A 27255-nucleotide genomic window follows, 5' to 3' on the forward strand; every position below is an offset into this window, starting at 1 on the left:
CCAACCTACTTTGGGAGGTGGGAGAATACCCAAGATCTTTGAGGACTGGCAGAACATAAGTGAAGCTCAGCACCAGGACAATGAAGTTATGACACATTTTAGTTCAGGTTTAGGTTTTGGCTTTGTTTAGATAAATTGCAAGTAACACATTTCTGTCTTCCATTCTCTTCCTGATTCCAGAACAAAGTGCTTGACATTGATGGGGTCAAGGTCAAACTGCAGGTGAGGTCTATTTCTCTTTTCTGTGTACTATTCATGTCCACATAATACAATATTTAGGAAACTGTACTTGGAATTTTTACCCAATAAAACGAGTGAGAGAGCTTGTTTTTGTTGCCCTATTCCCAATGACCCAGTGCATTCATGTTCCTCTGTGACTACCTCAGTTAAATATTTTTGTGTGCCATTCTCATTAAAGACATCTTTTTATTTAAAGTCAATTAGATATGCTGATTTTTAGACAAAACTTTAATAGGGCTTAGGAATGTGTTCAAGTTAATCTTGTGCTGACTATTAAACTCAATATCTTATTTTTTGTATGATGTTCTTTCCCGCTTTTTATCTCCAATTTTCATGCAAGTAGTATGAGTTTCTGTGATTCTTTTTTTGTTTTGCCATCTAATTTAAACCTGGCATTATGTAGGTCATCCTGAACAGCTTTAATTAGACTGTTGTTAGAGGATTTTGCCTTCAGATATGTTAATTTGGGCTAAGTGTTCCCCTGATGTAAAATGCCATTTCTCATTAAAGCTGTGGTACTGGTCTGTGTTGTGTTAAACATCTATTTGTTACGTTATGAGATATATATATATATATATATATATATATATATATATATATATATATATATATATATATATATATATATATATACATACATACACAGTCCTGCTCACCATTATTGGCACCCCTTCATGTTTTGCATAACTGAGTGAATGTCTTCAGAAATAAATGGAAATGTACCAAATTTATATCAGCAGGATCTTTTAATTGGAGGTCCAAAGTAATTTAACAAAGACAATTGTTATTTCAACATAGATATTGTAATTCCAAGGGAAAAAACAGAAAACCAGCATGTGCACTAATATTGGCACCCCTCCTTAATATTTGGTTGCACACCCTTTGGCAGCGATGACAGCCTCCAAACGTTTCTTATATCCATCTATAAGCTTCTTGCACTTCTCGGGTGATATTTTCTCCCACACTTCCGTTGCAATATGCTCAAGCTCTTGAACAATACTTTTCAAGAACACTACTTTTGGAGGTGTGCTTTGGGTCTTTATCTTGCTGGAGGACCCATGATCTTCGCCTCAAACCAAGTTTCCTTACACTAGAAGACATTTACACAAGACATTTCGCTCTAGAATTGCTTGATAATCTTCTGATTTCATGATGCCTGTGATACGGTCAAGGCCTCCAGTACCAGATGCAGCAAAGCAGCCCCACAGCATTATGGATCCTACACCATGCTTGACTGTTGGTATGGTGTTCTTTTCCTTAAAGGCTTTATTGCGCCATTTGTAAACATACTGTTTGTGTGCATTATCAAAAAGCTCCACTTTTGTTTCATCTGTCCTTAAAACATTGTCCCAGAAGGCTTGACGTTTGTCCAGGTTCTCTCTCACGAAGATCAATCGTTTCTTTTTATGTCTTTTCTTCAGCAATGGGGTCTTCCTTGGCCTCCGCCCATACAGCCCCGCTTTGTTTAGTGTGCGGCGTATAGTACTTATTGAAACAATTACACCAGACTGCTCCAGGTTGGTCTTCAGGTCTTTAGATGTTTGACATGGTGTTTTTTCCACCATTCGCACTAATCTTTGAAGACTTCTGTCATCAATTTTTCTCTTCCCCCTCACGTCCAGGGAGATTCTTGACAGTTCCATGCCTGGAAAACTTCTTAATAACATTATGCACCATTGAAACAAGGATACCAAGGTCTTTGGAGATGGCCTTATACCCTTTGGAGGTCTTGTGCTGGCAAATAATATCATTTCTGGTGTCCTCAGACAGCTCCTTTGTCTTTACCATTGTCACACATGAAGAGGGAATAACAGGTGGCTTTTTCTGTGTTTTCCTCATAATGTTTATCTTTTTAAATGTTCTTTATCATTTGGTGTTCTATATCAAACACAAGCTATCTGTAGTAATATGTTGTTTCACTTGATAAATTTCCTTCAGTAGATATTCCACAATATGTACATAAACTTCATGGGTGCCAATAATGGTGAGCAGGACTGTCTATATATATACACATATATATCGTCGCTGTCGGGCAGAATCCTCGTATCTCCAAAACCATTATTTTTCAGGAAATTAAAAAAACGCTGTATTTTTTTGAGTTATTAAACATTGTATCGTTAAAGTTGTTATTATACCTTATATTGCTATCATATACTGTTGTGTACCAACATTAACACATAATTTTCCCAAAGTCACGTTTTATCGGAGATACAAGTTTTATGATTTGTGAGCAGGGAGATACGAGATTATGCTGTCATTGATAAGAACGGTACAGACACAGACGACGCTGCTGCCAGCTGTGTTTAATAAAGTCTGCGGTCACGTTAAGCCTTTTGAAAAGAGACAAGTCTTCAATGGTTAACAAAAGCTAATGACTGTAACTACATACATGTTCCTAAACTCTATTTTAAAGGTTTAAGAGCTATAAGTGATGCAATACAAAACACGATAAACTGATTAGGCTGTCTAATAGGTGGAAATTAGTCGAATCTGCTCGCAAACTTACCTTCGTGGCTCACGGGTTTCTTTCTGCACAGAAGCATTACAGCTATCGATTCTTAACAAAACAGGCCTACTCAAATGTATCTAACCTAACTATTTTCACTTGTTAGTGTCCAAAAAACAGTGTTTTACATGCACAGTGCAAAGAGAGGCATTGTCTATACAGTAAGTAGGCTGACTTTAAGCCAGCTTGCTTAAAGTGATGAGCATGACGGCAAAGGCAGCTACTTGTTGAACATAACAGTTTGCCTTGACATTGTAAGATACAATCCTATCTTATCTGCAATGCATAGGGTTTAGTCCGCATTGCAGTGGATTGTCTTGCGCTAAATTCCTGTCCTCAGATGAGCACCAGAACTAGCGGGTTTCAAGATTTTTTTTTCTTTGAGCTCCACGAAAATCACTTTAGATATCACTTTAAGACATGTTGATTCGTTGCGACTCTTAATCTTGAGGAGAAATATGCCGCGAAGCTCTCCCGCGGAGTGAAGAAGAGGTGGAGTTACGAGGTTTCTCAGACAGTTGAAGTGTCCAATGGAGTTAAGAGATTTGCGCTCAAGCTATTTTCAAGACTTTAGTATATAACTATACAAGTATAATAACTTGTAAAAATAACAGACCCACGTGGGGACTGACCAATAGCATCGATATGTGAAAATTGACAAAATTTGGACATACGAGGTTTCCGGCCGACAGCGACGATATATATATCCGTATCTTGTGACATAAAATCAGTGAATTAGTGGATAAACTGATAATGCACATGCAACTCATTAATATATATATATATATATATATATATTTATATATATATATATATATATATATATATATATATACAGTATTAATGACTTGCATGTGCATTATCGAGAGTGTGTGTGTGTGCCCCTGCGATTGGTTGGCACTCCGTCCAAGGTGTATCCTGCCTTGATGCCCGATGACGCCTGAGATAGGCACAGGCTCCCTGTGACGCGAGATAGTTCAGATAAGCGGTAGAAAATGAATGAATGAATGAATGAATGTGCATTATCAGTTTATCCACTGATTCATTGATTTTATGTCACAAGGTACGGAACACCACGGAGTTAATGCACCATTCCACCTACATAAGCAATATTTACCACAAAATTATCTTTATATGGAAGCCATAGATATATATTGTTGAAATTGAATCAAAGGATATCTGACAGATGTGAACATGGGAAAACCTGTATATATGCAAAAATCATGTCTCTGAAACCTTGGAAGATTTTTATTATGAAAAGAAATATCTGTTATTTTTGACAGAACTGATCACCGCTGAGAAAATCAGGCTTTATGCAGGTGTCTTTCCACAGGGTGAATAAATTATAGTGGTAAAAAAAGGCTAGTGTATACAAAGGGTTCAAATTATTAGTGATAAGAGTCGGAACATCAGTATTAATTATAGAGAGACAGATGCACCAGTCATCCTTAACGAAACAGTTTGCATTTATTTTAGAATGCCTCTGTTGCTTTTAAGCTTTTCCCTTCCCCCAACCAACCTCAAGCTCTCTTTTGACATTACAATTACCTTGTGAGTTGCCGTTTAAGGAGAAGGGGCAGTGCTAATACCTCTGGTCATAAAGCTAATTTCAGCGCCAGAAAAATGTAAACAGAGGCATACATTAATTAATGAAGAACTAATGCCTGGCACTGTTATAAGTCACTTTTTCTGGGGAATCACTGCAAAAATAAGCACAAAAAAAGTAGCTTTAATTTTCAAGGGAACTTCAAAGTTGGCTTGCCGCTAAGGAAAACCCCAAAGGAACCGGTGTAGGAAGCATGTGTGAACACATGGCAAGTTTCAAGGTAATGTAGCAGTGTGCATTAGCAAGACCATTAAAAGTCATCTCTATCATGTATCCAGACATCCTTTAGCAGCTTGTTTGTAGTGATGTGAATTGAAACAACATAGAAAAATTAGCCAAAATGGAAAGCAAACACTTTAAAAGATGTATGCTGCCGGTCTTTATGTCATTTGTTTGGGAGAGGAACACTCCATCGAGATCTGGTTGTGTGCACTGTCAGAGTTTTTCGGAAGATGCGTATAAGATGGGATCCTTTTTTTTTCTCTCCCCTGACTCAGAAGCCCATGGTTTTTGGACTCAGATTTTGGATTCAGAAGCACGCTCTGTGATTTCTTCCAAACCAAACAAAGACTTAACGCTCTTGCATGTAGTGGCACATGCTGTGGTTAAGCTGAGTTTAGATTGGGCTGATGAGCAAGATCCTCTCTAAGCTTGATGATCACTTTCTGATGTCAGGCCATATTCAACGTCTGTGCCACAACCTTTGCTTCTTCCAAAATTTTCACACTCCACCTCCAGGGCCTATTCAGCCACACTGTCAGTACTGTCATCAACAGGTACCAGGAGGCACCAGTATTATTATAATAATAATAAAATGAAATAAATGAATACCTAATTAATTAAAAAATATTAATTTAAAATTTAAAATATATCTCTAAAATCTATACCTTGCGATATACAAGAGCTGGGTTTCCCATCATAGCGATGGGGAGCTTAGCAGCACACTCATAGTCTTAGCTGGGGAGAGATGATCTGAAGACATTTATCTCCCTGAGAAATGCTGCCAAATAAAATACCTGACACCCAAGGGCTTAGGTCTTTGGGAGCAGTCCTCCTTAGGGCAAGTCTGGATATACCTCATCACTATGTCTCTGACCACCCAATGCTCTCCTGTGTGGTTCATCCGTCCTGGAATCGCACTTCATAGAGGGAATCAGGTTTTAACATCTGGTTATTTTTAGTACTCAAGAAGGACAGGAAGTCTGCCCCTTCTAGATCTGCATGCCTTGCTGTGACTGTGAGGACAGTCATGTGAAAAAATTAGGAAACCTCATGAAAGCCTGCATTTTCTTTTTTAAATAGTTGAACATGGGCATTTTATATTCATTTGAAAAAGTCCTTTCTTTGGTTTTATTTGTTAAGTAATATTGCTGGAATATTTCAATATTGTTAAAATGATCTGTAAAATGTAATTTTTGAAAAATCTAATTTATTGTGGTGGGAAAAGTAAGGACACCCCTACATTTATTTGTACTTAAAATCAATAAAATTACCTACAGGTGTATTACATCAGGTGCAAATTATTAGAACATTGTTAAAGAGCATTTTGAAAGAGGCTTGCCTTATTTAAACCTCAGATATTTAGTTTAGTTTGCTCTTAATTGGTGAAGTGAGATGTATCACTATGGTGAGATCCAAAGAGCTCTCTGAGGCTTTCAGAAAGAGGATTGTTGATGCTTTTGAGTCTGGTAAGGGATATAAAAAGATCTCAGACGAATTTTCTTTTTTAGCCATTCCACTGTTTGAAACTGATTTGCAAGTGGAGAACATTTAAAACAACTGCCAACATGACCAGATCAGGCCTTCCAAGCAAATTCACACCAAGAGGAGCCTGCAAGATGCTTAAAGATGTCTTCAAAACCTTAAAATATCATCACGAGTCCTACAGCAAGCTTTTGCTACAGTTGATGTAAAAAAAAAAGTGCATAAATCTATACTCAGAAAGAGACTACACGACGTTATCATGAAAGGTGTGCAAGAAGGAAACTTTTGGTGTCTAAGGAAAAACATGAAGACAAGACTGAAGCAGGACCTGGCCAGCTCATCATAATAGAATCCACTAATCCACTACAATGTATCAGAAGATGCTTGAGAAACACATGAGACCATCTGTCAGAAAATTTAAGCTGAAGTGGAACTGGACCTTTCAACATGCAAAAAACATACCAGTAAATCCACCATTGGCTGAAAAGTAAAAAACAGTGAATTCTGGAATGGCCAAGTCAAAGCACAGATCTAAATCCTATTGAGATCCTGTGGGGTAATTTGAAATGGGCTGTGCATGCAATAAAGCCCTCAAATATCATACAGCTAAATGAATTTGGCATTGAAGAGTGGGAAAAACTTTCTTCTTTGCTCCTACTTTTAATTGAATACCACCAAGGCAATTGGCAATTTCTGAACAAGTGGATTATTCCTATTTTCCCATTTACATGTTCATTGACAAATTCATTGACAACAGCAAATTATTACATTCTGCCTATGATCCCACATAGTCCCCATAAAAGAGCATGTAAAGTTGCCCTATGTTCTGTTACCGTTGTGTAGAGGAGTTGAGGATATGGATTTAATAGACCAAGTATAACATTCCAAACTTTTTTACTAGTCAATTTTATTGTTAAACCTGCACCATCAGATGAATGTGAATTATTGCACATTTTGGTTGATGGTGAATTTTTGACTAGAACTAATGGAACAGACATGAGGCCCATAGTTTTTGTTGGTAGGTCATAGCTTATTTTATAATTTAAATTCAGAACAGGATAACATGTTGTTCTGTTAGGCCCCATGAAGCTGGATGATGGACAATCACTAACATGGAAAAGGCATGGCAGGAACAGAATGTGAGACATTCTTTACTATTTAGCCTCCTAGAATCAGACTTTTGGCTTTATAAAACTAGGAAAGAAGAGGGGTTGGCAGCTGAGGCAAATGTATTAGCATTAGCATCATTAGCTGAGTATATTTTAGGAGTACAGTTCAGCAGCAGGGAGTATGCCGCAAACTATTACTAAATCTGCCTTATTGAAACTGAAGCTGAATTTTCCACTTGGCACAGCTGACTGAGTGCCACACATCTCATGAAATAACTATGGAAGTAAGTGACTTGGGTATCACACTATATGTCAATTTCATTATTTCATAACTATTAAACATGAGACAGAACAGAACAGGGCATAGAAGCCTTTATTATCACCAGATATACATTATAGCACAGTGGAATTCTTTTCTTCACATACCACAACTGAGGAGGTTGGGGTCAGAGTGCAGGGGCAGCTATGATACAGCGCCCCTGGAGCAGGGAGGGAGCAGGGAGGGTTGAGCACCTTGCTCAAGGGCCCTGCAGTGGCAGGTTGGCTGTGCTGGGCCTTGAACCCCGATCTTCCGATCAACAACCCAGAACCTTAACCAGTTGAGCCACCACTGCCCCCAATAATAGTGTAATAGTTATTTCATAATTATTAAACCTGACATGTATTCTCCAATATAGAGGCATTTTTAATGGTGCCCTACTTGTAAAATTATATAGCCTGCTGGCTCACAAAGCAGATCCTGTATAGGCAGCCCAAAAATAATTACTATTGCATACATCAAAATGCTGGAATGTAAAACAATTAAATGATTTATATCTGATCAGGGTATGACCAAGCTTTCAGAGCACAAAGCACTAAAAGTGTAAATACTTTTCAGCATGTTATCAGAACAAACATAATCACTTACAGTTCAACATAAATGGCAACACCAATGCCAACTGAAGTGAAAGGCCTATTGATAAGGCAGGAAAGATATGTAGTGCAGTTTAATCTGTTTAAGCTTGGTCATTCAGTGAATTGGTGTGGCTCAATCATTAAAACCTTCAGCATCAGCAGTTCTTTTTTTTGTAAGGTTAGAATCCCTTGCCATAGGATTACCTCCCAAAGAGCTTTTTGTGACATTTTAAAAAGGTAATGTATGAAAGACAGATAACAATTGAATTTCTGTATATATACTTTTTGTCTTTTCAGATCTGGGATACTGCAGGGCAGGAGCGCTTTCGAAGTGTTACACATGCCTACTACCGTGATGCCCATGGTGAGTCTCAACACCCACATACATAATTCCCTTTTACTGAAGAAGGTATTTGTATTGGCAAAAGTAAACTTCATTTGTGGTTGGTCGTGTACTTGCCCTACAGTAATGGTAATTAGGGGTGAGTCTAGCAGGATATGAGTCTTCTGTATGAATTTATATGTATATGAACTTTTTTTGTCTTCCAATTCTATATGAAATATAAGATATGGCTGCAATCCTTCTGTCAAAGTCAAATCCTCCTGTCAAATCTTGCAGCAACACTGAACCACAGAGGACAAACGAAAGATTAAAGTCCATCAGAAAGACACCAGATAAAAGGCTGGGCCATATTCTAGTACTGTATGTGCACAAATCTGTTTCTGGACATATTTTATTATTCCTTTGGCCAAATGGTTTTGTGAAGAGATGGAAGAGATGGACGTCTGATGGAGAGATGGAAGTCTGTTTCATAACTGTTGTGGTCTGTAGGAAAAAGCTGTACCCTGTTGTAGTTTTTTGTACTTGAGGTACTACCAAATAGCACCTGCACCTTTTGATCGAAGTAGGGGTGACAGATCATAAAAAAAGATTACTCAGGTATTGTGGCACAAGACCATTAAGTGCTTTATAAGTTAGTAATAGTATTTTATAATCAATGCAAAATTTGACTGAGAGATAAATGCATGAACTAGTGTTTCTGTGTCATGTAATGACATCATATTTCTTATCTTTATTTCTGAGATGAAAGAAGGCTACCCATGTGACATTATTTATGTGAGCTTCAAATGAAAGACTGGTATCAATAATCACACCAAGATCTGTTACTGCTGCACATGATGTAATAGTGCATCTAGTGTTACTCTGTGTTACGCTGTAATCAGAAAGCTTACTTCTGGCTGCCTGTGGTCCTAGTAAAAGCACTTCTGTCTTGTCAGAGTTAAGCAGAAGAAAGTTAGTAAGCATCCACTGTCTTATGTTCATTTTTAAAATCTTCAGTCTTATTAAGCTGATGACTCACACCTGACTTAGCTGAAACGTATAGCTGCGTGTCATCAGTATAACAGTGGAAGCTAATACCATGTTAATGAATAATTGCACCAAGGGGTATGATACTGTATATAAGGAGAAAAGCAATGAGCCTAAAACAGAACCTTGCGGAACACCAAACATTACCTTAGTTTGTTTAGCGTAGTGACCATTTAGATCTACGAACTGATAGTGATCAGTCAAAAGAGACCTGAGCCAGGAGAGGGCTTTCCCTTTTACACTAATGTTCTAGCCTATCAAGTAAAAATGCATAGTCAATATTATCAGAAGCTGCACTAAGGTCAGGCAACACCAGCAAAGAGACACAACCCTGATCAGAGGCCAGTAACAGGTCATTTACAACTTTAACCAGTTCTGTCTCTGTGCTATGATGAGGCCTAAATACAGAATGATACATTTCATGAATATTATTCCTATGTATGTATGAGCATAACTGCTGTGCTACAACCTATTCTAGGATCTTGGAGACAAAGGGGAGGTTTGAAATTGGCCTATAGTTGGACAGCTGGCTTGGGTCAAGGTCAGGTTTTATAATCAAAGGTTTGATAACCACTAGTTTAAAAGATTTTAACATAGCCAGTGCTAAATGAAGAATTACATATTTTTATATTTTTAGAATGGGAGATATTTTCCATGCAAGGACATAACCTGGTGGTATCACGTGAAATACAAAACCTTTACAAGACCACCACTCAAGTATGCAGTGTTTATACATTTTGTTTAAATTCCCATTCATTGAGCCGCTTTCTAGAGCGTCGCTGCTGCTGCGACTTAAACTGTGTTTGTGTACCAGCTCACGTCTTAAATCCCCACATATTTTTCTCTCTCTCTCCCTCTCTCTAATAATTTAATTATTTATTTATCCATTTATTCATTTATTATTTGCAAAAAAAAAAAAAAAATTATACATTTTGCAAAATGACCATGAAAATACTGTACCAGCAGAGACTTTTGCTGTAAAACATATATTTGGGTTAAGCTCCAGTAGTTACTGCTAGGAATACAGGACTTTCTGTCCTCAGAGAGGTATATTTTTATTAGATATAAACTGTATCTAGGAGAACAATAAAGTTTTCTACACCCATTCTGGGTGTATAGAAATTTAGAAAATATGTACATATAGCCTAGAAAATGTACTGCCTTCATTAATGATTGTTTCATAAAAAATAACATTTAAATCTTAAATTACTTACCTGCACAGAAGTCATGCAGTGAAAAATCCTAATGTTACTATACTGAATTAAATTTGAAACAAAAACAATTTACATTACTGTGGCTAGTTCTTTGATTTGCTAGCTTGTTAATTCAAATACCAGGTGCAAACACAGCAAATCACATGTGGCCATATTATCACATATATTTAACTAATATTTGAACACCAACTAACACTAGAAGAACAAGAAATAGTCAAACCTGGAACCATGGAACCACACAAGAACATAAGCTGCATATGAAAAAGTGCTAGACAAAGGATGTAAAAAATGACAGAACTTAAACTTAGTGTTCATTAGATGTTAACTTGACATCTCAGGTGTGTGTGATTGTGATGTGCAGTGGCAAAAATGCTTTTTGTTTTTATCAATGCTAACAGATGACAAAGAGATTTTATATGTGCAGCCTCATATTTCCCAGGGAAATTGGACATGGTTAATGCTAACATCTTTCCTCGGAAATGGGAAAAAGTAAAAGCAATATGGACAATTTGTTTGCATTTCTTTTATTTTAAATAATTATCAAGCTTCGTGTTAGTTCTGGCAGGCCACGTCGTCAAGCGTGCATCAGCTGTTAATCAGTTGTCCACGACGCGCACCAATCCGGTTACGACATCCATATTACCCGACCATTTAAATTCCCATTCATTGAGCCGCTTTCTAGAGCGTCGCTGCTGCTGCGACTTAAACTGTGTTCGTGTACCAGCTCACGTCTTAAATCCCCACATATTTTTCTCTCTCTCTCCCTCTCTCTAATAATTTAATTATTTATTTATCCATTTATTCATTTATTATTTGCAAAAAAAAAAAATAAAAAAATCTATGCATGATCAATGGTTCTGTTATAGGGGGGTCTATTCTATTTTCAGTTGCTGCTCTCCCCGCTCGGTCCTTGCATGCGCACGGACGGGCGCGTGGATTCCTGCCCAGAACAGAACCATACCGCCAACACTAACTGTATGCATATCATCTAATAAATTCTCATTTGACAAAGTGGTCCTGACAGAAATAGCACATTTCACTCACTTACTCACTTTCAACTTTCACACAACAGTATCTGTAATACATTCATTACTAATTTTATTAAATATCCATAATAGCATTGAATTGTTTATAATATCCACAATATGACAGTGGTGGTATAAATCTACTTGCTTCATTAATTAGTGATTAATTGTATAGGTGTATTTGATGAAGAATGTGATTGTAACCCAGGAGTGAGGAGGCTGCTGGGGTTTTAAATATAGCAACTGTCACACAGAGCCTCCCTGCTTACATGTTAATTGAGATAACAGTCTGTGGAAAAAAACAGTGACTTTACTTGAATGGGTACAAAAGTAACAGTGCTATGCTGCTGGTGAATTCACTGATATGCTAATTCCAAAAAAATCCCATCCATATATGCCATATGAATTCTGAGCAATAATTGTGCAGGTCTGACCACCACAAACCTTTTGCAGATATTGCGAACAGCTTGCTAGGTTTTGGTCAACTGCAGTGGTTGACTACTATGTGACAGTGGATTTCTGTTCCATATATTACTTATATAGATTTCCTCTCATTTACAATCAACAGCTGTGGAACAGCTCTCTCTTCAATACTCACAGTACAGTACAAATATTTTCACATCAGAAAGTCAGACAGCCTTAGGAGAACACCAGAGAAGGAAAAACTAACACAATGTGAAATCTGTGGAAGTACCAGGTGGACAAGGGGTTAAAATGGTAGTGTACTATTTTATATTTTCTGGCTAGGAGAGAGAGTGGAACAGTTTATAAAACAAAACATTGTACACTGTAGACGAATGCCTACGAAGAACAGTAATACAAATTCTGTTTCATAAAATATAACAACTTGCTGTGTTAGTCTTGCTTTTAATTTTAGTCCTTCACGCTGTTTTCTTTGTTTTCTGAGTGCCCTGATATTTAGAATATGATGAATCAGATGTATTTTCTGTTGTAAATTGTTGTTCATGCTATCATTCACTATTAATATGTACTGAGTATATGTGTCTGTTTATGATTGAAAACATTGATTCATCTATAAAATTTAACGTCTGGATAAGGAACCAATTCTTTTACCATTTGACTTGTGTAGCTTGGCAGACTTACAAATCAATAAATCTCTTAAAATGAAGGCTTTCAGGAAACACATAAAAAAACAGGCTCCTACATAAATGTATGTCTTTTGCTTGACAGTTCACATAAAAAGATTCACTGTTATTGGGAAATGCACCCCAGACTGACTGATTCAAGAGCGTGGACACTGTGAAATAGGAGATCAGTTATTTCCTCTCAGAAATAGACAGAAAACAGATATCTGTACCATGATCTCCCACTCATTGTATTTTAATGAAAAGACTGTGGTTGACCCTCTGGACTTTTCCAGCTTCAGGCAAGAATCTGAACTACTCATGCATACACATGCACAGGAACATGAGTGCAGAAATTAATACAGGTGCAGAAAATACAATCAGAAGTAGTTCTATTATTTCTTCTCATGTCTCATACTGTAAATGTTCTCATGACCCATCATTTTCTTCTCACAGCAACAACACTACTATTAAGACACAGATTAGATTTAAAAACAGTACAAACCCTCATGTACATAAACAAAGGTGCACATAGACGGACAGATAGACGGACGGACGGACGGACGGACGGACGGACAGGTAGGTAGGTAGGTAGGTAGGTAGGTAGGTAGATAGATAGATAGATAGATAGATAGATAGATAGATAGATAGATAGATAGATAGATAGATAGATAGATAGATAGATAGATAGATAGATTATAACTTACCTTTTTTCTTTGTCTATTCTTTTTCCTAGCCCTGCTGCTGCTGTATGATGTCACCAACAAAGCATCATTCGACAACATTCGGGTAAGAATGTTACCGAATGCATTTGTTCCTTCCTAAACACTTCCTAAAAGTATGTAAAATTAATCAATGAAGTAATTCGGTCATTTAAAGTAATAGCTTTATCCTAATGTAGGTTGTTGTGGTTATTGAATCCCAGAAACACTGGGCATTTGTGAAAATATCAAGAACTTTAGATGAAGATTGCTGGTGAAAGTTTTCGAGATGCTTCTTGGGTCTTGTCTAAAGTGTCAAATATAATACAATAAAATAATTTAACGGTCAAATGTAATCCAAAAGTGATTAGACTTTATTGTGTGCATTATTTATTCATTATTAAAATGATCTTCTTGGCAACTGAGAATTGATTACAAAACGTTTAGCTTTACCTGTTAGCTCAAAACTGTGGTGTAATGTCATATTCTTGTGATTGTCAGGTACTTTTGTCATTATCAGTGGCATTTTGAAACAATATCTGAATATTTTTAAGATAGATTACAAGATCCATGAGGATTATTTTTACTTCTCTAAACAAACAATTGGATATTTCTACTCAATAACTGTTTTCCTAGTAGTCACTACACATTTAGTACTGTTTTCCCCACAGTCATCAATCCCAGTCAGATTCAAGACACCTTTTCCCACTTTTATGGGCTTCTGGCAGTCTCTCATTATACAGAATGTTGAGACTGTGCAGTTGACTTTCACACAATAATAGATGCTTTCCCTCAAGAAATGTCAAGGTTGGTGATTCTATTAACAGTGGCCAAGAATTTGAAGAATTAGCAAAAGTTAGCAAAAGCAGATGCAGTTGCAAATAGTGCTTTCATTGGAAACAGACACAAAAAACAAAGACAGTCAAAAGAAAAAAGGTCAGGCAATCAGTAAACAGCAAGCAAGAAAAAACAAATCACAAAACCAAGAACGAGAGCCAAGTTAAAAGCCAGGATAATTATAGCAACAGATAGATCAGGCACACCAGGATAAAGGCATGCTGAATGATAATTTGCTTTGTGTTGTAATTTGTTTGTTTGTGTGTGTGTGTGTGTGTGTGTGTGTGTGTGTGTGTGTGTGTGTGTGTGTGTGTGTGTGTGTGTGTGTGTGTGTGTGTGTGTGTGTGTGATCCTGTGATTTGCTGTATGTTTGGTTGTTTGCTTATATGCTGTATGGCCAAATGTTTTTGGACACCTCATCATCTTAGCAGGATTTTTTTTATGCTGTAGCATTATGTAGGATTCCAAAGGCACAATCAGTATTTGTAATGTGTAGTCACCATAGGAACCATAATGCACAACAAAGAGAGTTTTAGGACAACTCTGACCATGGGATAAATCCTCTCATCCCATGAGAACTTCATTTTGGCCATTAGACAAGACCAAATGGTAAAAAGATAAGTAGAGAAGATTTATCTAAAAAGATAAATAAGACCTTTTGATTTTCTTCCCCAAAGAGTCCAAAAAGTTCAGTCTGTTTTTACCACAATTCTCGACTTCCACAAGATTATTCATATTCCAACAGACTAAATCAGAACACTTTATATAATCTAGGGACAATGCCTTAATTGCAATTCTCACCTATTCTCAATTCTCACCGTGCCCCTCTATTAACAACAAACAAAATATATCTTGTTTGATATGTCTGTGTTCCTTGAATTAATTTCCTGACAGATTAGGAAATTTCTGTAGAATGTCACTTTATGCATCTTTTAATACTGCTTCCTCATCAGCCAAATACTGCTTCCTTCTTCATCATCTGAATTTTTTATTTAACTGAAGAGCTGCTCAGTCATCTTTATTTGGTGAACTCTGTCCTTCTAATTGATTACTAATCCACTGGATTGTGTCTTCATCAATAGCCTCCTAGACCATATAAAGGTTTATGATGGGGTTTTCAGACTTTTTATCCCATGTTATTTTATCACACGACCAATTAATGAATCTTGGTGACCTTTTGGTGATATTCATGTGTGCTGCTCAGGAAAACCTTTGGTTACCGTGTTTAGGCTTGTCTGTGATTCTTTTGGTCTTGTTCGGCATATAAATGAGACTACACATGCTCTTGGACATACCATAGACCGTATTATGTCTTACAGACTTTCAATCAACTGTATTAATATTGAGGATGCCAGTTTCTCAAACCACAAGTCTATTGTATTTAATGCCATTTTATGTAGTAATGTATGTACTGTTAGAACCTTAGGCCATTATTATCGCTGAATTAATCCTTTAACTGCTAAGAATTTTATTGATGGGTATCAGAGAAATGCTGTTACAATGTCAATTTTGAATGCTGCTCAAGTTCTTAAGTCCTGGTGAAATAATTTCACTTTTCAGTTCTTCATGCTCATCCATTTTAGAATCAATGGCACCTCTTAAGTGAATTTTTAGAGTGCAGTAAAATTCTGTTCAGCACTATAACTTCCATTATTAAGCCCAATATCTCATGTAAAATTGAATCATCAAGGAGTTTTAATGAAGTTTTTTAATGATAAACTAAAACCATACACTCCTCTTTCTCTCATTATCAGCCTTTCATTATGCCTCACTATCCACTCACAACATTAACTCTAAACCACTTTTGTGCAGTATCTTTCTGAGAGCTGAGGAACATGATAATGCAGATGAAGCTTACAATTTCCCCTCATGTTGTTGTTCCTTCTGGTCTTGTCATAGCTGGTGCTGATACAATGGGCCCTAGGATAGCTGTAATTATAAATATCTCTTCAGCCACCAGCATTGTTCCTGAATGCCTGAAGCATGAGTGTGGCCAGCCACTGCTCAGAACACCTAATCTCAAGGAATTCCCTCATTAATTACCATCCCATTTCCAAACTGCCATTTGTTTAAAAAATAACGGAGAAGGTTGTTCGGTTACAATTGCTCTTATTTCTGAAGTTGGTGAATATACCTGAAACATTTCAGACAGGTTTTAAGACAGGCTTCACCAGTAATTAAGGTTATCTCACTCCATACCTCAAACCATATGTAAATATGTGTTAACTTTGATTCTGATTTTGATTCTGTTACTACCAGTTAAGAATCATTTCCAGACTTTAAACTATTCTGAATTTCAATGACTTTATATACACCTTTATTACTTCTTGTCTGGATTATTGTACTTCCCCAATCCTCAATAACACGTCTGCAGATGTTCCAGAAATCAGCCGCAAGGCTGTTAACTGGGACCAAAACACACGATCATAAAACTCCAGTTTTGTCCTTTCTTCACTGGTTCCCAGTTCACTAATCACTAAGACAGGCACCTGCTTACATAAAAGACCTAATTTGTCAGAGAAGGTGGATGTCTCAACAGATAAAAGTACAGACCCACACCCACGTGCAGAAAGGGTAGGAGGGCTCCACCACCACAGGAGCAAAATAAATAAATAAATAAACAATGTCCACACAAAAAAAATTTTAAAAATAAAAATTGCCTGCAACTTCCTCCGTGGGCAAGACGTGAGGTGGCATCCCCCACAGGAACAGGTGTGAAGCGATGTTGCAGGGCACCAAAGAAAATCAAAAAAAGAAACAGAGCTGGTGACATCCTCTGCGGACAAGATGTGCGGCGGCGTCCTCCACGGGAAAACAGGAAGTGAAGCAACGGCTGCTCGTCACCTATGGAATCTGAAATTTAGACAAATGCTCCTTCTGTTTCAGTTTTTAAATCTAAGCTAAAAATTCCAGTCTAAAATCTGTCTACCAGATTCACCATTCTGATTGGACTCTCAAGACGCCACTCAAAAGCTGTCAAGACACACTGAAACACCATTGTTGGGAAAGCACTCTAAATAGTGACACAACAAGGGAAACCCCATCTAGAGCCTTGTGCTCAAAGCAAGGTACATGAATACATGATTGGTCATGGTTGGTGTAGAAGAACTCAAGTGACCTGCATACAGCCCTGAATCCATTACCATTGAATAAACACATTTGGGATGAAATCAGTACCTAACCTTACTAATGTTCTTGGGGCTGAATAGGCAAACCCACAGCCAAGTTGCAAAATCTGGTGGAAAGATTTTCAAGAAGATTGGAGGTACATTATAATAGGTGACTAAATTTAGAATGGAAAATTAAACTAACATATGGAAGTGATGGTCAGGTCAAACCTTCGCTCTATGAGAAGCTGGCAGGTTGTTCACTTTTCAGATTTTCTTTAGTCTTTGCAAAGCATAACTTACCCTAATGTTCTCCTTTAATTATTAAAAGGCTCTTCTTCTCAATAAGCACAATCCCGTCATCTTGTTGCTCTGGTGTTATTAGTGAGATTATTTTTAACATGAGAAATGTGCAGTTTACTATTTAATTGCTTTTGAACTTTAGCTTTGCTTATTTTCTTTTAGCACAGCTCCTTAATTTTTCCATTTGTTTATGTGGAACAAAGTAATTATACAGCTTAATTTGGGGATTTTTATTTTATTACAGTCCTCTTGCTTGTGCAATGCCACTGAAAGGTTCAATCAAAAATTCATCTACAAGGATACTCAGTGAATAATGTTACATCCTATATCAGTCAATAACACAGGCTCTGTTTCTCATTACAAATTCAAGACCTTAGCCAGCTAATGAACTACAGACCGCATCACATTACCGGGACAATCTTCAGTTCTTTATGTATCTTGTTCCAGTATTGTCAGTAACAATGCATAGATTTTTGTTTTCAGTGACTTTATCAGCGACGCGGGGGTAAAAACGGACCCAAATGCAGGACAGCTTAACAGAAACGGGATTTAATAACTTAAAAAAACACGAAACAGGACACAGACAAAACCAGGCATAAAGACAAGAGGATTCGGCGCTGCACAATGCAACGCGGCTCAACTAAATACAAATAATCAATAAACATGAGGGACAGGTGTGCAGAGGCGGGGCGGAAAAGCCAAGGGCGGGGCAGACACGTGAACATGAAACATAAACAAAAGGCACATGGCCAAAGTCCAGGCAGAGACCTGACAGAACCCCCCCCTCAAGGCGCGGCTCCCGATGCGCCAAACCGTCCTGACAGTCCCGACGGGTCCAGGAGGGGGGAGCAAGGCACACGGTGAGGCAGGTGGGGGACGCAAGGCACACGGCGGCGCAGCCAGAGTGGCCGAGCGACGTCCACAGCCGAACAGGAGGGCCGAGCGACGTCCACAGCCGAACAGGAGGGCCGAGCGACGTCCACAGCCGAACAGGAGGGCCGAGCGACGTCCACAGCCGAACAGGAGGGCCGAGCGACGTCCACAGCCGAACAGGAGGGCCGAGCGACGTCCACAGCCGAACAGGAGGGCCGAGCGACGTCCACAGCCGAACAGGAGGGCCGAGCGACGTCCACAGCTGAACAGGAGGGCCGAGCGATGTCCATAGCCGAACAGGAGGGCCGAGCGACATCCACAGCCGAACAGGATGGCCGACCACAACCCCCGACGCACCACGGTCAAACCCACCACTCAGAACCAGGAAAGGGGGGGAGGGAGGGCGGAGAAAAAACAAAACCCACCACAGAACAGAAAAAAAAAATCCAGGGGGTAAAACACGGGCCTGCAAAACCCCCCGCGGACAGGAAGTGGGGCGGCGTCCTCCACAGAAACCGGATGTGAAGCGGTTAGACCGGACAGATGCGGGGCAATGTCACAGGACACCGAAAAAAACAAAACAAAACTCGGGCTGGTGACACGGCCCGCAACCAGGAAGTGAGGCGGCGCCCCCCGTGGAAAAGCCGGAAGCGGAGCGGCGTCCCCCACCGGAAAAATGCGGACCGATGTCACCAAAACCCGCAAAGTCCAGGGGAAAAAAAAATAATGCTCCCGAGCGGCCGGTCCAAGCTTCAGCTGTCCTGCTGGGTCCTGGTCTGGCGGAATCCTTCTATCAGCGACGCGGGGGTAAAAACGGACCCAAATGCAGGACAGCTTAACAGAAACGGGATTTAATAACTTAAAAAAACACGAAACAGGACACAGACAAAACCAGACATAAAGACAAGAGGATTCCGCGCTGCACAATGCAACGCGGCTCAACTAAATACAAATAATCAATAAACATGAGGGACAGGTGTGCAGAGGCGGGGCGGAAAAGACAAGGGCGGGGCAGACACGTGAACATGAAACATAAACAAAAGGCACATGGCCAAAGTCCAGGCAGAGACCTGACAGACTTTCTGGTTTTGAATTAATACTATACAGTTTATGGGTTTACCCTAGCCTAGTGCAGTCACTGTGTCGTTCACTCTGAATTTGCATCAACCTTGGGATTGTCTGTTCTGAATAACCCTGCATTTGCATTTTAGCCCTGTGTGATCTCTTAGCTGGCTCACTAGCTTTGCTTGTAGTGTGCTATTCACACAGCTATTAATCAGACTTTTGCTTTACTGATAACAAATACATCTCTACATAACCTCCTTCTCAATAGGTGCATGCATGAATAATCAATAAATAATTGACAACACAGTCAGGAAGACTGTGTTAAATTACATTGAAATCACAAATAAAGACATTAATCCAAAAATGTGGAAAGAGGGGACGGCTTTTTAAATAGTAAGCTATTTTCATTTCTTTCAAAGGGGAACTAGGAAAAAAGAGAAAATGTCATTAAAAAGACTGACTGAATAATTTTCAGTGAGCTAAAAAATGTTATGTAAATGCTGAAATATTTTATTTGCAATATAACCCAGAATTGAGGGAGTAGTGGCTCAGCCATAAGGATTCTGCCATTCAAGACATGATCAAAACCACAACAATGGCACCACTAAGCTGCTACTGTTGGGCCCTTAAGCAAGGGACTTAACACTGCCTGCTTTTTTACTTCTTATGAAAGGGAAAATGCGGGTACAGCAACAAAAGTGGAGACTGTCCAGGAAGAGGAGAGGCAACCCTAAATCTTATTCATCTTATACAAAAGATTCAGATAAAAATTCTGTTATCACAACAACACTAATAATGCATGTTAAAGTAGAGGATATAAAATATATGCTACCAGAAGCTTTTACTTTAATGTAGTCAACAACTTCAAAGGAAAGATTCAAAGCATCCTCCCACACTTCAAAAACCATGTCACACCCTTGAAGGATTGTTGTGGCACTAGAGACACATGGTTAAAAATGTTGTGAGCAAAAGAATCTCAACAGCATATTAAACAAACTAAGGCAGATACTAAGAACCATAGTAGCATTAACTTCATTAACATTTTTTAATCATTATGTGTTTACCAGGATTAATGTCATTGAGGCATTATAAAGGAGGATTTTGTTAGCTGGTCAAGCTACCCTGTTAACAACAGAGATTATGTGTTCTTCTCAAAATAGAGGGAGGAGTTAAAGTGTTGGTTGATGGTTGATTTTGGAATGCTCTTTTGCATCACTAATGGTTGTCGAAAAGACCAGTCACCCTTATACATCACAGCATTTTCATTCATTCAATTTCTACCGCTTATCCGAACTACCTCAGGTCACAGGGAGCCTGTGCCTATCTCAGGCATCGAGGCAGGATACACCCTGGATGGAGTGCCAACTCATCGCAGGGCACACACACACTCTCATTTACTCACGCAATCACACACTACGGACAATTTTCCAGAGATGCAAATCAACCTACCATGCATGTCTTTGGACCGGGAGAGGAAACCGGAGTACCCGGAGGAAACCCCCGAGGCACGGGGAGAACATGCAAACTCCACACACACAAGGCGGAGGCGGGAATCGAACCCCCAACCCTGGAGGTGTGAGGCGAACATGCTAACCACTAAGCCACCGTGCCCCCCTCATAGCATTTTGTACATGGTAATTAAGATTAACTTATGATGATTCTCTCTCTCAGACACGCACTTTCCCACTCATATTCTGTTTAATTCTAACCTGTTTAATTAGCCGCATAAACACTCACATTGCTTAAAAGAACTTTCATTCTTTTAACAAACAGCAAAGTATTTGCTCGGTATATGCTCAATGTCTGACATTACCAAGCCTAATTTCCATGGTTCTGATTTCTTGGTTTTTGTCTATAGTTTTTTCCTCCTGTTTACCTGTGTTTTTGCCACTGCCTTTAATTTTCTGTGTGCTGATTGCCATTGCCTGATGTACTGGATTGTTTGCTTGCACTTTGGTTAAAGATCATTCAACTGCATTTGCATCCAATTGATGCAAAAGTTTCAAGACAATGCAAGACTAAAACTTGATTTTGTTATCATGCCTACACTATGGAGGAAATATAAATCACTAAGGACACCCCTGCAATATCTGAGTGATTGGATATACTGTAATACTATACAGTATTATGGTTTTATTGATTCTTCTCTACACTGTAGAATGTAAATTTTAAATTGATAGTTTTTTAAACATTATTCCTTACTGCTAATAGACTAAGTGACACAGCATCTCACTCCCTCCTCAGGGAGTCAGGGTACATAGAAAACCTGGTTTAGTTCCCATTCAAAAGAATTAAAAAAAATTCAAATATCCAAGAGAAATCAAAGGACCAATCTCTTGTTCTGCTTCCGCCAACTGCGAACCCCACGATCAAAGCTGTCATGCCATCTCTGCAGATAAGGGACCTGAACCACGAGGCACAGATGCTTTGCTAAGAAATACAGCCAAGCAGGATCAGAGCTTACACAGAGGAAACCTCTCATGCAGCCGGCTCTTTCGAGAGCTGAACGGGCATGATTCTCTCCCAAACAATGCAAAGATGGGGCATGGATGCACACACCTCTTAAAATGCTTGCTCGCTTTAATGTCTTTTTTTTTTATAGCACTTTTTAAATATTCTTTTTTCTCTAGTCTATACATACAGGACAATTATTTGACACAAACATACACAAAACACTTCCTGAAGACAAAAAAGATGGATTAATGTGACATAGATGCCCTTATACGGACTCGTTGGCATCCATTACCTTCGTCACATGTTCATTACGAGCCATTATATTGTGATATTGTGAGGCCTTGATGCAACGTCTCCTTCCTAACGTCTAATTAACACAAAAACACCCAGTAATAAACAAAGGAAGGGCATGGTTCCAAAATAGTGGTAGTCTTGTATTTAGGAGCAGTGGTGGACCTAGACCATATGGCAAATGGTAGAATTGGGATGTGGAAACATGACGGACCTGGGGTCTCATTTATAAAACTGTGCGTAGGATCCCTACTAAAAGTTTACGTACGCCCAAAAGCCAAAAATGGCGTACGGCAAAAAAAATTCCAATTTATAAAACCGTGCGTACGCACTCCTCTAAGCAATGTTCCCTTTATAAATCACAGATCACCCGCAGATGTGCGTACGTGAACCAGCCTCAAATCCCGCCCTGTACACGCCCATTTTTAACCATAGTCAATGCAAATCACTGCGCGGGCACGAGAGTGGACCTCGTTATAATGAGTTTCCTCTGCGCTCTGTGGGTTTAAAAATGGGTTGAGGAGTCAGCGTCTCAGGGGGTAGCCACTGTCGCCTACAGGTTATAATTATATTAAAAGCAACATTGTTATAATTATATTAAAAACAAAATTGTTACACTTTCTACTTTTTAATATTGTTAAACTCACCAAGAAGCCAGCCATCACATACTGCATTTAGTCTGTTCCCTACACTGTTATGTGTCAAGATAAAGTAATCATGTGTTGAACCAGGCCAGCGTGCCACAATGTTTGTGAGGGTCATGTTGGAGTCACATATGATTTGCACATTAATAGAATGCACATGCTTTCTATTAACATAAGCAAATTCATTTTCAGATGGTGCCCTTATAGCAACATGAGCGCAGTCAATTGCGCCGATTACATTTGGGAAACCAGACATGAAACATCGGCCTGTTCTCGCACAGTGTAGGGGAACCTGATGTATCGACTACCCATATTAAGTATACCATTCAAAACGACAGATATTATGACACTCAGGGACGGCTGTAATATACCAGACCTATAGGATGAGATGATAGATTCCAATAGAATTATTTCATATACAAAAAGGTCTTAGACACAAAGTTGTGGATTACTTATAGTTTTTTTATATAAATAATTTACCTGTCTGCCAATTCCCGCTGGAAACAGCCGGTTGCCAAGAACCCCAGAGTGGTGAGGACTTGTACTTGGACTGGGATGGCATGGTTCCGGCGTGTTGCCCTCTATAATACTGGACCTAATTCAACACATAGATCTAAGAGCACAGCTCTAGGGAATCTAAATCGGCTTATTAGGAAATCATCATGGTCCCCGAAAACTCGTTCTCTCCTTATTCTTCCATTGGCGTAATCCTCCAACAGTGCCATCATGAAGCATTACATACCCAGGTCACCGGAGGATTTATAGGTTTCTAGCAATTAGACTGATCGTTAACACCTTGACAAAATCACAGAATTAATTTGTAGGCGAAAATTTAAGACATAAATGTTATAGTACGTTATATATACATACGTCTTCATGACGGTTTTGTAATGAACACCGTAATAGTTAGTAGCGACGATGAGTGATGAATGATGAGTAGCGATTGTGCTTCATTACTGTATTTGCAGACTTTGACATTTTATGATATATGTACATTAAGGAAAATATTTCGTTTTTATACTGTGCCCCTGCAGTTCTCTAATAAAAGGGTATTTCATGCTATTCTGTATCACATGTAGTCGCGCCATCTCCTCCTGCGCTCCCGTTGTGGACAATGTGACTGTAAGGCAGCGCTGATTATTCATTCATTCATTCATCTTCTACCGCTTATCCGAACTACTCGGGTCACGGGGAGCCTGTGCTTATCCTCAGGCAGGATACACCCTGGATGGAGTAGCGCTGATTATTATTTTATTTTTAATACATTTTGAATTACGTTTGGATTTTACTAGATGTATATAGCCTAAAACAATCGGCACAAATAACACTGTTGGATTTAATCTTCATGATAATGTGGATATAACGTATGAAATGGAGTGAAAATTAAATGTCATTAATTCTTATAATCGTTCTTCTCACATGTATTTTCTACAATCTAACTTCAGTTCACGACCTCACCATCTGTGTCGCCAATTCCCTTTGTCTCCAGAATGTGCGTACGCACGTCTCAAAGTTTGCTTAAAGGTGCGCACATTTTCCCGTCAAGTTTGTTTTTTATAGATCACAACCTTTGCGCGAAAACTGGCGTACACACGTTTCCAGCCCCGTTTTGTGCGTACGCACGCTTTATAAATGAGACCCCTGGGCAGTTGAGCAGTAGGTCCTGGTGCAATTGTGGACATAGACCATGGTGCCCTGGAGGACCTGGGCTATGAATCGTTTGCAGACCTGGGCAGTGGAGCAGAAGGTCCAACGCAGTGGGTGGGATGAGATTATGGAGCACTGGAGGACCTGGCCTATGAAGCATTTGCAGACCTGTGCAATGAAGCAGAAGGTCCTGGTGCAGTGGTGGAACTATATTGTGAAGCAGTTGCTGAACAGCTGACCAAGGCAAAGCAAAAGGTTCATGAATGACCTCTGTGGTCACAGTATTGCATACGTTAGAGTCTGGAACAGCCTCCGTGGTTGCATCATGACAGGCGTAAAACTCAAGAATGACCTCCATGGTCGTATCATAGCATGCGGGAAACTCAGGAACGACCTTTAAGGTTGTATCATGACAGGCGTAAAACTCAAGAATGACCTCCATGGTCGTATCATGGCAGACGGGAATCTCAGAATCGAATCCTTGTTTTTAAGTAGCCTTTGAGATAGACTCTTGAGCTGATGAACAATATGTGGCCCAAAGGCACCAAATATCAACAACATGAAATGTAGTGATCAATAATGCCTCCTTTCTACCAGAAAGAACCCGGTGCTGGTTCAGAGCTAGTGCTGGTGCTGGTTCGAATTTGGTTCCACTGGCGAACCTTCTAAGAACCGGTTGGCTTTTCCATGGGCTAGAGAGCCATCACAGAGCCAAGTCTTAAGTCTCATCTTTCCAAGCAACGTTAGCGCAGCAGCAGCAAACACAAACACAACATCAACAATGGCAGATGTTGCTTTACTCTTAATGCTCATGGCTTTGCGTACCTACATTGGCATCCAAACATGGCGAATCCAATGTGTATGTACAGCTCGGTGTAATTTGTATAAACGGAGGTTGCAATTCAAGAATAACAGAAACTACGTAACATTATTTCATCATTAACACAGAAAAAAGTTAGCCATGTGTGATAATTGATCATATTGCGGTAAAGTAAAAGTGTATTAACATTGGTATACTTAAAGTACATTATCAAAGGCACTAACAGTAACCCCGACCCCAGCCCCTGACACAAGTGGTTCTTAAGTCTAGACCAGCTAGAACTTTTCCTGGTTCAGAGCCGGTGCTTTGGGTGTCGAAAAAGAAAGAACTGGTTTTAAATTAGGCTCTGGCTCCGAACCAGCACTCAAACTGCCTTGGTGGGAAAGGGACATAAGACTACCTCTTGGCTTGTGACAACTAGAGGGATACATACTGACACAAAATGAAACAGGTGTTGGTTTATCAGGCATGACATGAGCAGGCATGATGTGAGCAGGTTTTAGATTAGTGCCAAGTTCCTCCTCCACAACACCCACAGTGAAATCAGATCCACTCAACTTCAAAGCAAACTCTATGTATTGTTGTACTGTATATGTCTATGTAATGCTAGCAGGTGCAGGTGGTCACACTATATGCTACTTTTGATATTACTTGATATCAGTTCCCTTTTCATTCATCACACACACAATATATTTTCAAGCTTATTATATTTGTAGAAATGATAGCTTGTGGGACATTTAAGGCAGCCTAATTAGTGTTCAACTCTTTGCACCGGTGCCAGTCATTCATTCATTCATTCATCTTCTACCGCTTATCCGAACTACCTCGGGTCACGGGGAGCCTGTGCCTATCTCAGGCGTCATTGGGCATCAAGGCAGGATACACCCTGGACGGAGTGCCAACCCATCGCAGGGCACACACACACTCATTCTCTCACGCAATCACACACTAGGGACAATTTTCCAGAGATGCCAGTCAACCTACCATGCATGTCTTTGGACCGGGGGAGGAAACCGGAGTACCCGGAGGAAACCCCCGAGGCACGGGGAGAACATGCAAACTCCACACACACAAGGTGGAGGCGGGAATCGTACCCCGACCCTGGAAGTGTGAGGTGAACGTGCTAACCACTAAGCCACCGTGCCCCCCCCCGGTGCCAGTCAATATGGACAAAATGAAAATAAATTAGAATTAGTATATATCAAAGTTATTATATAGCAATAAGTCAGCCTGGAGGCAGTTTTCATATTGCAAGTTTCATACAATGAAGTCACAATTACTTGTGAGACTATATTTCCACTGACTGATATGAGTTTAATGCTTTTAATGCTCCTGAGCTCTAGCTCTTGCTCCTATCTTTGTGTTCAGTTACATCTTTCACTGCTATAGCTGAAACACCCTAGCAGTTGTTGGATGATTTATTTTCTGGCACTTGGATCACAGGTCATTTCTTTAATTGGGCTGAAATTTATCTCACTTGTAAGTCCCCTTTGATAAAACCATCTTTCAGTTTAAGTATAAGGCAGCATAAGTGCCACAGTAGATTTTTGCTGTGATAAATAGTGCAGTGCAGTGGCAGATTAAAGGAAGTAGATAGATCTTGTAGCGTCATGTATTTCAGAGGTCACTTGTCACTGTGACAGATTGCTGCTGTATTGATGTCTTGAGGCTAGAAGAATTCAATTATGTTTGAGTGTCAATCCATGACAAAATCGTATCAATCAGGTTCATTTATCATACAGAATGTCATTCTCTATTATT

The 27255-nt window shown here is 39.3% G+C and overlaps 1 protein-coding gene across 2 annotated transcripts in view; it reads left to right on the forward strand.

Moving 5' to 3' along the window:
- The window catches only part of LOC132861279 (ras-related protein Rab-26-like), a 73271-nt gene that overhangs the window by 26515 nt on the left and 19501 nt on the right, over positions 1 to 27255 (forward strand). The window contains exons 3-5 of one of the 2 annotated variants that reach the window (XM_060892713.1): positions 181 to 222; positions 8357 to 8423; positions 13489 to 13541. In XM_060892713.1, coding sequence (XP_060748696.1) covers positions 181 to 222; positions 8357 to 8423; positions 13489 to 13541 — 162 coding nt within the window. The remainder of the gene's footprint in view (positions 1 to 180; positions 223 to 8356; positions 8424 to 13488; positions 13542 to 27255) is intronic. The other variant, XM_060892714.1, reaches the window with a different exon arrangement.

The sequence above is a fragment of the Tachysurus vachellii genome, chromosome 18 (genome assembly GCF_030014155.1).
Source record: "Tachysurus vachellii isolate PV-2020 chromosome 18, HZAU_Pvac_v1, whole genome shotgun sequence".
NCBI lineage: Eukaryota > Metazoa > Chordata > Actinopteri > Siluriformes > Bagridae > Tachysurus > Tachysurus vachellii.